Source organism: Talpa europaea (genome assembly GCF_964194135.1).
Source record: "Talpa europaea genome assembly, chromosome: 3".
NCBI lineage: Eukaryota > Metazoa > Chordata > Mammalia > Eulipotyphla > Talpidae > Talpa > Talpa europaea.
In genome coordinates, this window is record NC_140069.1 from 106,678,840 (window position 1) to 106,690,520 (window position 11,681).

Genomic DNA, 11,681 nt, shown 5'->3' on the forward strand with positions numbered 1-11,681 from the left:
TTTTTTTTTTTTTAAACAATTTTTTTTTAAAGATTTATTTATTTATTTATACAAGCACTGGGTACAGTCAGAAGCACGGGAGGGCGAGAGAACCCTCCAGAGCCAGAGCGGGGAACAGAACAGACAGACCGACGAAATAGACTGCTGAGGGGAGCAGCGGCGAGACAGGAGAGGTCTGCACGCCATGTGTGATTCTCGCCGGTGGCCGGGGAGGAGCCGGGGATTGAACCGGCACTGCAGAGGCTGTGGGCAGCCTCATAACCCAGCACTCAACCGCTGCACTACCCGGGAGGCCCCTCACCGTCCTATCTTTTAAAAATTATTTTTTTGTTGTTTAAAACCAAATTCTTTACTTCAGAATATGTAATAAATAGAATGGTATGATGAAAAAATAATTTAATTTTCAGCTGTTTACTTTCTGAATGAATATTCCTAGTAGAATCAAAGCATTTTGGGGATATACTAAGATTTCGATAGAAATCTTAGTTGTTACTTATTTTGAATAACCTACAAAAATGTATGTGTGTTCTATAGGAGGAGCAGGAATTAAGCCTTTCCTGGAACGCTTTGGAGAGCGTTGTCAAGAACATAACAAAGAAAGCCCAGCTCGTAGCACACCCCATAAAACCCCCATTATCACTCCAAATACAAAGGCCATCCAAGAAAGATTATTCAAGCAAAATGCATCTTCATCTACTACCCATTTAGCACAACAGCTTAAGCAGGTATGACTTATTGCTTTTAACATTATGCATTAAATGGTCTCAGTATAGGACCTAGTAATCAAATAGTGACTTTTGATACCAGTCTTTTTGACTGAAATAATAGCGTCTTAATTCTCTGTATCACCTGTTTCAAATTAGATATATTATTGCCCTGTATTCTGTATGTACTATGAATTTTTTAACTTTAAAACTGAAGACAAAATTTATTAGTATTATATATTTTTTTAAAAAATACTATTGGCTTTTGTGTAAAATAGAGCTTTTGATGGTTTTAGGAACGTGAAAAAGAACTAGCATGTCTTCGTGGCCGATTTGATAAAGGCAACTTATGGAGTACAGAAAAAGGTGAATGTTCAAGAAGCAAACAGCCAGAACTCAAACAGGTAAAATGTTTGTTTACCTAAAAGATAGATAAAATAAAAAAGTGAACTTAATACTAAAGTAGCATTGAATTTAGCTTGTGGTTCTCTATTGAACATAATTCTTTTTTTTTTTTTTTTTTAAAGATTTATTTATTTATACAAGAACAGGGGTACAGACCAGAGATGTGGGAGGGTGAGAGAATTCATCAGAGACAGAGTGGGGAGCAGAACAGGCAGATGACTAAAGATACTGCTGAGGGTAGCAATGGGCGAGACAGGAGAGGTCTGCCGTGCCATGTGGGTTTCTCACTCTCTGGCCGGGAATCAAACCCACGCTGCAGAGGCTGCGGGAAGTTTCACAGCGTGGTGCTCAACCTGCTGTGCCACCTGGGAGGCCCTTGAACATAATTCTTTATGTATTTCCCTATTCCAATGAACTATGCCACTGTGCATTCATAAATTCCTTAAATGTCATACCAAATTTCTTTCTTATGATAATTTCCCATTTAATTGAACACTTTACCATATTCATTGGTGCCCTGCTTCAATCATTTTTTAAAAAATCATTCTCATCATTCAGTTGATTTCAGATTCCTTTTAACATTCTCCTTAGATGCAGCTTCTAAAATGTTTCTCAAAATCTACGTTTCTCGGGCCTCCGCAGTGGCGCAGCGGTTGAGCGCTGGGCTGCGAAGCTGCCCGCAGCCTCTGCAGCACCAGTTAGATCCCTGGCCGCTGGGCGAGGGTCCCACACGGCTCCCCTCAGCAGTGTACTTCGGTCCTTCTGCCTGTTCTGTTCCCCGCTCTGGCTCTGGTGAATTCTCTCGCCCTCCTGTGCTTCTGACTGTACCCAGTGTTTGTATAAATAAATTAAAAAAAATAGAATTAAAAAAAAAATCTACGTTTCTCACTATTGATTGTATACTTTTCCTCGAATACCTTGCCTTGATATCTAGCAGAATCTGATTCTTAACTTGCTATTCCTCCGCATGTGTGCTTCAGTCCTATCATGCAGACTGCAGTTTGTCAGTGGGGCCATGTTTTCATATATCTTTGCCTTTACTTGCCATTCTCATAATCTCATATCCATAATCATTTCAGTGACCTCCCAGATCTCTTTATTATTTTCTGTCAAATTCCTATGTTATTTTCTGTCAAATTCAGCAATAAACCTTCAATATAATCCCTACTTATAAACTATGTTTTGTTTTTATATGCCTACTGTACAAAATAATGTGTTAGGGTGTATGTGTACGATAAAAATAATAAAATTATATTTCAAAAAAATACCAGTAGAGATAGAACAATATGTTTAACCAGTATTCTTTGCGAAAGACCCACTCAACTGATTTTATTTTTTATCAGTTCTCTTGTTTAACAAACCATTTTTTTTAAAGATATATTTATTTATACAAGAACCGGGGTACAGGACAGATGCACGGGGGTGAGGGGTGAGAGGATTCACCAGAGACAGAGCAGGGAACAAAACAGGCAGACTGACGAAGCACACTGCTGAGGGGAGCAGCGGGTGAGACAGGAGAGGTCTGCTGCGCCATGTGGGATTCTCGCTGGCTGGCCGGGATCGAACCTGCGCAGCAGAGGCTGCGGACAGCGTCACAGTGCAGTGCTCAACCACCTGCACCACCAGGGAGGCCCCTAACAAACCATTTTTTTTGTAGTGCTCTGATCTCAGTTCTTTCCTTACTTGCCTTGGGATGTGTCTTTACCATCCTCATATCTAATTCCAGCCAAGCATAGAAATGCTAATGGAACTCCTCTCTGCTGCCCTCCACTCTCTTTGGAACACTGGGGCCAATTGGCTAATAGAGCTTTCTTCACTTTTCTGTAGTATCTCCTCCATGCAGTCTCTGTCTTCATTTCTTCATTTAAGGCTTTACTCTTTACCCTGTCATCTAAAACAATCTGAGATTTCTTCCTTGACTCCTTCTTCCCACCTCTGGTCCCTAGCCTGTGCACACATAAACACACCTTCAGTGGTATATTTTCCAAATATCTCACCAAGTTGCCTTGTCATTTGTATTTTCCTCACTATTAGCATAGTCACCATCATAACTTTGTATTCAACATCCTCTGCTAGTCTGGCTACTCTCCAGTTCATCTTACTCATTGCTGCCAAAAAAAAAACATTTTTAAAAGGCATATATTCATATAATCACTTAAGTTCCTGGAGAACCTCCCATAGTCACCATCAGAAAACTGTCTATAGTGCTTTACTTGACATCTAGCAGGATCTGATTCTTCCCCGCTGTTCCTGTACATGTGTGCTTCAGTCCTGTCATGTAGACTTTGCATTTTCTCAAATGTGGCCATATTTTCAGATTTCATTGCCATTGCTTGTTTTTCTTATCTTTGTGATGAACTCCTGCTTCATTAAGAATAGATCAAACTTTAATCCTCTCTGAAATGCTTTATTTGACCCTTTTTTTAGGAACCTCTCATTTTTGTCAATCATATCATCTTGTATTTACCTCAATTGCAATAATTTTCTTCCTGTAATTGCTTTAACTTTGCCCCTGTATGACAACCTAGTCCATCTTTGTATTCTTAGTGTTTGGCTCATAGAAGGAGCTCAGTAAATTTGTATTTCAAGGAAGGAAGGCATGTGCTAATCCTCTGTATCAGCATAGCACAAACTATTAACTGTCATCATAAACAAAGACAATGCTTTTCCCCTCCATCTCACACACATTCCCTTTCTTTGCCTCCTTTTCATCCTAACTCTTCTAGGAGAGCTGTCACTTCCAATTTTTCTCCTCCCTTCTTGATCTCTCTATTCAGGCTCTCACCACTACCTACTCCATGGACCACTGCCCTTACTGAGCGATTTTCAACAATCAGTATTCAGGCCTTTAACTTGGCCTTTTAGAGCATTTGACATACTGGTCACTCTTCTGTCTGAAGCTGGTTTTGATGGGCAGTGTATCATATTTTTTTTTTTAAGATTTATTTATTTATGCATACAATAACTGGGATATAGGCCAGAGGTACAGGGGGTGAGAGGATTCACCAGAGACAGAGTGGGGAACAGAACAGGAAGATTGACTGAAATACACCTGTAAGGATTGACTGTCTCTCCAGTCGGAGAGACAGGAGAGGTCTGCTGTGCCATGTGGGTTAGCACCCTGGCTGCCTGGGGATCAAACTTACGTGGTGCTGTAGTGGCTGAGGATAGCTTCATAGTGCTGCAACTTAGCCCCTTGTGCCACCAAGGAGGCCCCCGGTGTATCATTTCTCACAGCTCTCCTTCCACAACTCTGGAATTGTATAGAGCAACATTTCTTAAATTCTTTTGTGCTAAATAATTTCTTATAAATTTGTAGAATTCCTCCCCAGACAGTTGCACACATGCTTGTATAGAAAATTCTAATATGGTAACAGGGACTTTGCCAGTTACTAGCTTGTATATACAATTTACTTAACTCTTCTGTTTCTTGGCTTTCTAATCTATGAAATGGGGATTATAGTATACTTAACTCACAGGGTTATTGAGAGGATTAAGTGCAACAAAAATGCAAAATATTTAGAAAGATGACTGGTACATGTTAAACTCAATGTAAGTATTAGTTGCTATTATTCTTACTTTGTTATTTCTACTATTGCTGTAATCATAAAGTCTTTTCAGAAATAAGCAATGAATGTTTCTCTTCTATAGCCTTGTAAATGATTGAGAAAAGACTCAGATAAGGGAATTGCTTTTCTTTTTTCCTTTCCTGCCAATCTGTTTTTGTTCTTTGTTTTCTTTGCATTTTATCCACTGAGTTAACAGGTAAGTAAAGTCCTGATATAAGAACTGCCACTAGATTTTATAGATATAGGATAAGGTAAGTCATATAGAGGGAACTGTTTTTCACAGTATGTGTGCTTTTACTTTAATTGGTTTATGTAAAACTGATCTCTGGTAAGAATTTTCATTCTCTCTTGCCTTTTAGTTGCTAACAAGGAAATTACCAAAGATATCAAACTAACTCTGAGGGCTTATGTGTTCTAAGCATGGCTGGATCTTTCACATATATTATCTGTTTGATTAGAAGAGGCTTATGTGGAATAATGGCTCTTGTTTCATTTAATAACATGTAAAAAGACAATTTGAGATATAAAATATTTTTTCATTTGCTTTTTGCAGGAAATTCACTGTCAGAACACTCCCCTCAAAAAACAAGTTGTTTCAAATACCCAGTCACTTGCCAAAACAGAAAAAGTGACAGGAAGTCCAACACCTACAAAACCTTCTACTACAGAGCCTACAGGTTAGCATTTTCTATTTATGCTTCACTTAAGATGCAGTTTTCAGTCTACTGTAGTTTTCGCAATTGGATTGGAAAGCAGAAATGCTGCTTTAATGTAAAAAAGGACTCATTTCCACACACTTTTTCATTTCTAGCCATGCAAATATACTCAAGTGAGAACTCATAACCCTTGATGGGAGTATGTTACTATAATTTTTTTGGTGAAAAAAAATCAGTAAAATCTATTAAATTATAATGTATATATTCTTTGTATGTATTTTATAAATTATAAAGTGTGTGTGTATATATATATATATATATATATATTTTTTTTTTTTTTTTTTTTTCTGTGGTTCCCTCGCCTACGGCCGGGGAACTAACCGGCGCTGCAAAGGCTGCGGGCAACCTCGCAGCCCAGCGCGCAACCACTGCGCCACCAGGGGAGGCCCTAAAGTATATATGTTTTGATTCAACTTTGCAAGTATTTCTATAAGTTGAATTCTTAGAACTAGTGTGCAAAGAGGGATGTACAGAGATTAATTGTAGTATCATTTGTAATAGTAATAAGATTTAAATAATCTAAATGCACACTTATCAGTAGAAGACTTTTTTAATAAATCATGCTAAATCTATATGATCAAATATTATGTAACTGCTTAAATTAAGACTAGGTTTTGTATATAATAATATTTAAGGTATCTAGATTCTTAAAAATTGTTTTTAATTGCAGTAAAAACACATTACTAAAATTTTTAAGTGTACACTTAAGTAGCATTAAGTGTATTCACATTGTTGTAAAATAGATGTCCAGAATTTTTCATGTTGTAAAACTGAAACTATATCCATTAAATAACAGCTCCCCATTAACCTCTCAAGCCAGGCTATGGTAATCACCATTCTGTTACTTTGTATTTGACTACTTTAGATAACTTCATCTAAGTATAGTCATAAGGTATTTGACTTTTTATGACTAGCTTATTTAATTTGGCATAACATTCTCAAGATCTATCTGGGTTGTAGAATGTGACTGGATGGCCTTACTTTATAAAGGCTGAATAATATTCCATTGTGTACATATACTCCCTTTTGTTTATTCATTATCCCTCAATAGATTTGTGGCTATTGTGAATAGTGCACATGGATGTGCACCTATCTTCAAGATCCTACTTTAGATTCTTTTGGATACATACCCAGAAGTGGGATTGCTACATGATACAATGGTTCTATTTTTAGTACTAGGAGTAATCATTGGGCCTCCCCCGTGGCACAGCAGTTGCTGGGTTGCGAAGCTGCCCGCGGCCTCTGCGGCGCCGGTTCGATCCCCGGCTGTTCCCCGGCCACCGGAGGAGGGTCCCACATGGCGTGCAGACCTCTCCTGCCGCCCTCTGCTCCCCTCAGCAGTGTACTTCGGTCCTTCTGCCTGCTCTGCTCCCCGCTCTGGCTCTGGTGAATTCTCTCACCCTCCTGCGCTTCTGACTGTACCCAGTGCATGTATAAACAAACAAACAAACAAATAAATAAAACATGCCTCTATAAAAAAAAATGCATTTAAAAAAGAAGAAGTAATCATACTGTTTTCCATACATAGCAGTCACTATTTTATAATCTTACCAACAATGCACAAAGGTTCCAATTTTTCCATGTCTTTGCTAACACTTGTTAATTTCTGTCTTTTTGATAGTAACCCTCCTAATGGGTGTGAAGTGTTAGCTCATATGGTTTTTATTTGTATTTCTCTTAGTCATAGTGATATATATACTTGTTGGCCATTTGTATATCATCCTTGGAGAAATGTCTACCCAAGTCCTTTGCCCATTTTTATTTGATTTTTGATTATTGAATTGTAGGTTTTTTAATATATTCTCTATAATCCCCTGTCAGATATATGATTTGCAAATATTGTGTCTCATTCCATAGTTTCCCTTTTCATTCTGTTAATTGTGTCTTCTGATATAAAAACTATTTTTTTTTTTAAAGCTGTGTAAGTTTGATGTCCCATTTGTCTATTCTGCTTTCATTGCCTGTGCTTTTGGTGTCTTCCCCAAGAAATCACCAAATCAAATATCTTGAAATTTTGTTCTGTTTTCTTCTATGAGTTTTACAGTTTTAAGGTTTACATTTAGATCTTTAATCCATCTTTTTAAAATTTTTTAAAAAGATTTATTTATTTATGTATACAAGAACTGGGGTACAAGCTATAGGGGTGGGGGATGAGAGAATTCACCAGAGACAGAGTGGAGAACAGAACAGGCAGATCTACTGAAATACGCTGCAGAGGGGAGCAGTGGGTGAGACAGGAGAGGTCTGCCACGCCGTGTGGGTAGCTCCCTGCCCGGGGATCGAATTCTTGCTGCAGAGGCTGCGGGTAGCTTCATAGGTAGCACCACCAGGGATGCCCTTTTAATCCATCTTGAGTCAAGTTTTATGTATGATGTCAGGGTTCAACTTCATTTTTTTGCATATGAATATCTAGTTTTTCCTACATCATTTATTGAAGAGAAGGTTCTTTGAAAACGTTGTCAAAGATCATTTGACTATATATGTGAGTTTTTATTTCTAAGCTCTTTATTCTAGTCCATGTATATATTTGTCTTTGTTAGTACCATAATGTTTTGATTAATACAGTTTTGTAATACATTTTGAAATCAGGAAATGTCAGTCTCCTGTGTTCTTCAGAATTATTTTGGATGTTAAGTGTCCCTGGATGTTTCACATGAATTTCAGGATGTACTTTTTTATTTCTTAAAAAATTGTTGTTGGGATTTATAAGGAACTATGTTGAATCCATAGATTGCTTTGAATATCGTTGCTATGTTAACGGTGTCATGTATTTCAATCCATGAGCACAGGATTTTTCAGTCTATTTGTGTCTTCTATAATATCTTTCAGCAATGTTTTGTAGTGTACAAGTCTAATACCTACTTGATTAGTTTATTTTTATTTTTATTTTTTATTTTATTTTACTTTTTTAAAGATTTATTTATTTATATAAGCACTGGTACAGTCAGAAGCACGGGAGGGTGAGAGAATTCACCAGAGTCAGAGCTGGGAACAGAACAGGCAGACCGATGAAGTACACTGCTGAGGGGAGCAGTGGGTGCGGCAGGAGAGGTCTGTGCGCCATGTGGGGCCCTCCCTGGTGGCTGGGGATTGAACCGGCGCTGCAGAGGCTGCGGGCAGCTTTGCAGCCCAGAGCTCAACTGCTGCGCCACCAGGGGATGCCCCTACTTGATTAGTTTTATTCCTAACATTTAATTCTGTCTGATGCTCTTGTAAGTAGAAGTTTTCTTCATTTCCATTTCAGATAGTTCATTGTAAGTGTATAGAAATACAACTGATTCTTGTATCTTGAATTTTATATCCTGCATCTTTGCTGAATGTGTTTATTAGATAATTTTACTTTTTAAAATTTGGATGCTTTTAATTACTCTCTCTAGCCTGTGACTCTTACTAGGATTTCCAAAGCTATGTTGAATAAAGGTGATGAGAGTGGGCATCCTTGTTTTGTTCCTCATCTTAGAGAAAAAGCTTTTAGTCTTCTACTTTTTAGTATAAATTAGCTGTGGGCTTTTCATAGCTGGCCTTTATTATGTTGTGGTTTCCTTCTATTACTAGTTTTAGTGCTTTTATCTATGCTTTTTTAAAAAGTGAAATAAATTTGAGATGATCACATAGTATGATCACTTTCTGATAAAACAAAAGTATATACACATCCATACATATATACACACTTAGAGACAAAAACTGTAAGAACAATAGCCTGATGATACTTTTGTTTCCTTTCTCACTTGGTGGGAGGCAGAAATGAGGAATAAAAGAGCATGGGTATTTGGAGAGATTCTTTATGTATTTCTAGATTTGAACATTTTAAAACAAATGCTGTTTTTTATTTATAGTTAGGAAAAAAGACATTAAGATTTCTTATCTGAAAATTTCTAGTTTCTTTCATTTATTCATATGGTTGTTCTTAAATTTTTTTTTAGGTCTCACTGAATGTGAAATGACCAAGTCTAGCCCTTTGAAAATAACATTGTTTTTAGAAGAGAAGAAGTCCTTAAATGTAACTTCAGACCCAAAGGTTGAGCAGCAGACTGGTTGGTTTTTTTCTTTTTTTCTTATTCATTCTGGAAACATTATAAGAAATAATATATTGGTGAAAGCACATATTTAGTTTTATATTCTGTACTTAAAATATCTTGTGATTTTATAATATAAAAATTAGAAGAAAATCCTCTAGTTTCTACACAGATATAGGACTGCTAATAGTTGTTTTTAGGTCAAAGAACACTATGAGAATCTGATTAAGGCCATCACTCACTTACATTGGGAGAGAAAATTAATATTTAGATCTCTTCCATACTCTGCAGATACTCTTAGAGCTTATTTATGAGTGTTGCCCTAAGTGATGTTAATAATTTCTTATTATTGCTTACCATGTAAAGGGCAGCTGTCAACAAGAGAAAGTTATTTGAAAGAACATTTTTTTTGGTTAGTCTGAAGCTTCTGGCCACTATCTTTCTACTGAGTTTTTCCTTAATATTCTTTCTTATAGCTTTGAATTAGCTTTTGATAGTGCCAACATCCATTGCTTGGAAATGTTATTGGAACTTTGTAAATAATTTTGGTTTCATATGCCAGTATTATTTTTTTGTTTGCTTTTTGAGGAGGTGCATTTTCTTAGAGTTTTTTCCTCTTAATTTAGTAAGCATATGAATGTTGTCTTCTTTGTTATCCCTTTAATTCTTAAAGGTCTGAATTATAGTATCCATCTGTTGAAATATTTTTCAGAAGTGGTACGTGAAATTGAGATGAGTGTGGATGATGATGATGATATCAATAGTTCCAAAGTAATCAATGACATCTTCAGTGATGTACTAGAGGAAGGTGAACTGGATGTGGAAAAGAGCCAAGGGGAGATGGATCAAGCAGAAGCAGAAAGCAGTGAGGAACAGGAAGATGGACTGAATATCTCCTCAATGTCTCTGCTTGCTCCATTAGCACAGACAGTTGGTGTGATAAGTCCAGAGGTAAGAAAAGATTAAATAAGCATTGGGCATAGAGAAACTGTGGAGTAGTGGAATTCCTTTCTGTTTTAGTTGATACATGGAGATTTAGCACTCAGTATTCAAGGGGATTATGCAAACCTGATGTTCTCTTAAGAGAGAATTATAAACTCTGCAGTGGTTTCCTATGATCTTAGATTCCCAAGTATAACATGGCTTCAAAGGCCAGATATTTGGACCCAAATCTTGACTGTGCCATGTGCTGACAATTTATTGGCCAAGTTATTTAACATCTTTACACAGTTCCCTTATCAGTTAATTTGGTTTAAAAGTAATACCTACATCATAGGGTTCATGTGACTTTTAAACCATATTAGGATATTAATATTTAGCACCTGACAGATGACTTTTATTGAGAGCTATTATTGTTAGCTGTCACCTTAAACTGAATAAATGCATCTGTTTGAAAATTGATTTAATTAGAAATGTTTTTTTAAAAAGTGTTATAAGTGTAGGTTCTAGCTATCTATAAACTTTCATTTATTCATTTACTTCTTAGGAATTTATTTTGCCTTATTTTTATGATAAGTCAATTGACTTTTGGGTGTTTGTTTCTTAAAAGAATTAATTCAGTTACTCAGAATGATCAGAATCAGTGTCATCCATAAAATCTACTAATGTCTGATGTACTGTCCTACAGAGTTTCATTTCCTCTCCTCGAATGGAATTGAAAGACACCAGCATAAGTGATGAAAGTCCAAAGCCAGGAAAATTCCAAAGAACCCGTGTCCCTCGAGCTGAGTCTGGTGACAGCATCAGTTCAGAAGATCCTGATCTTCTTTATAGGTAAGAACATTTTTGGAAGGCATTCACTCAATAAAGGTTACAGTTTAAATTGACATAATAAGTTGTATTATTTATAATCATGTTATTGATAATTCATCTGTGTTAAACTTTGGAATAACTTTTGTCACCCTCTCTTTCACCAAATGGCATTTTCCATTCTGGTGAAGTGTTTTACAATGCCAGTACCAAATACTGATGATATATTCAGTAGAGGATAGGTTTCAATATATTGCTGGATTTTTAATAGATTATGACTTATTTCCTGAAGCATTGATGCATATAGATCTCAACGATTCAAAGAAACAGAACGTCCTTCAATAAAGCAGGTGATCATTCGGAAGGAAGATATTACATCAAAATTGGATGAAAACAGGGGTGCCTTTTCTACTCAAGTTAATATCAAACAGAAAATGCAGGTATGTGCTTCTGTACCAATCTGTGGAAAGGGGATTTGAAGTGTTTCCTATACTGGATTGTGAGCTTTTTGAGGACAAGTGC

General features: G+C 36.7%; 1 protein-coding gene across 3 annotated transcripts in view; it reads left to right on the forward strand.

Moving 5' to 3' along the window:
* The window catches only part of ANLN (anillin, actin binding protein), a gene marked incomplete at both ends in the record, with an annotated part of 58,172 nt that overhangs the window by 16,372 nt on the left and 30,119 nt on the right, over positions 1-11,681 (forward strand). For 2 of the 3 annotated variants that reach the window (XM_084229391.1, XM_084229392.1), the window contains 7 exons: positions 535-725; positions 1,001-1,108; positions 5,232-5,355; positions 9,318-9,428; positions 10,123-10,361; positions 11,038-11,183; positions 11,452-11,599. In XM_084229391.1, the coding sequence (XP_084085517.1) occupies positions 535-725; positions 1,001-1,108; positions 5,232-5,355; positions 9,318-9,428; positions 10,123-10,361; positions 11,038-11,183; positions 11,452-11,599 (1,067 nt within the window). The remainder of the gene's footprint in view (positions 1-534; positions 726-1,000; positions 1,109-5,231; positions 5,356-9,317; positions 9,429-10,122; positions 10,362-11,037; positions 11,184-11,451; positions 11,600-11,681) is intronic. The other variant, XM_084229393.1, reaches the window with a different exon arrangement.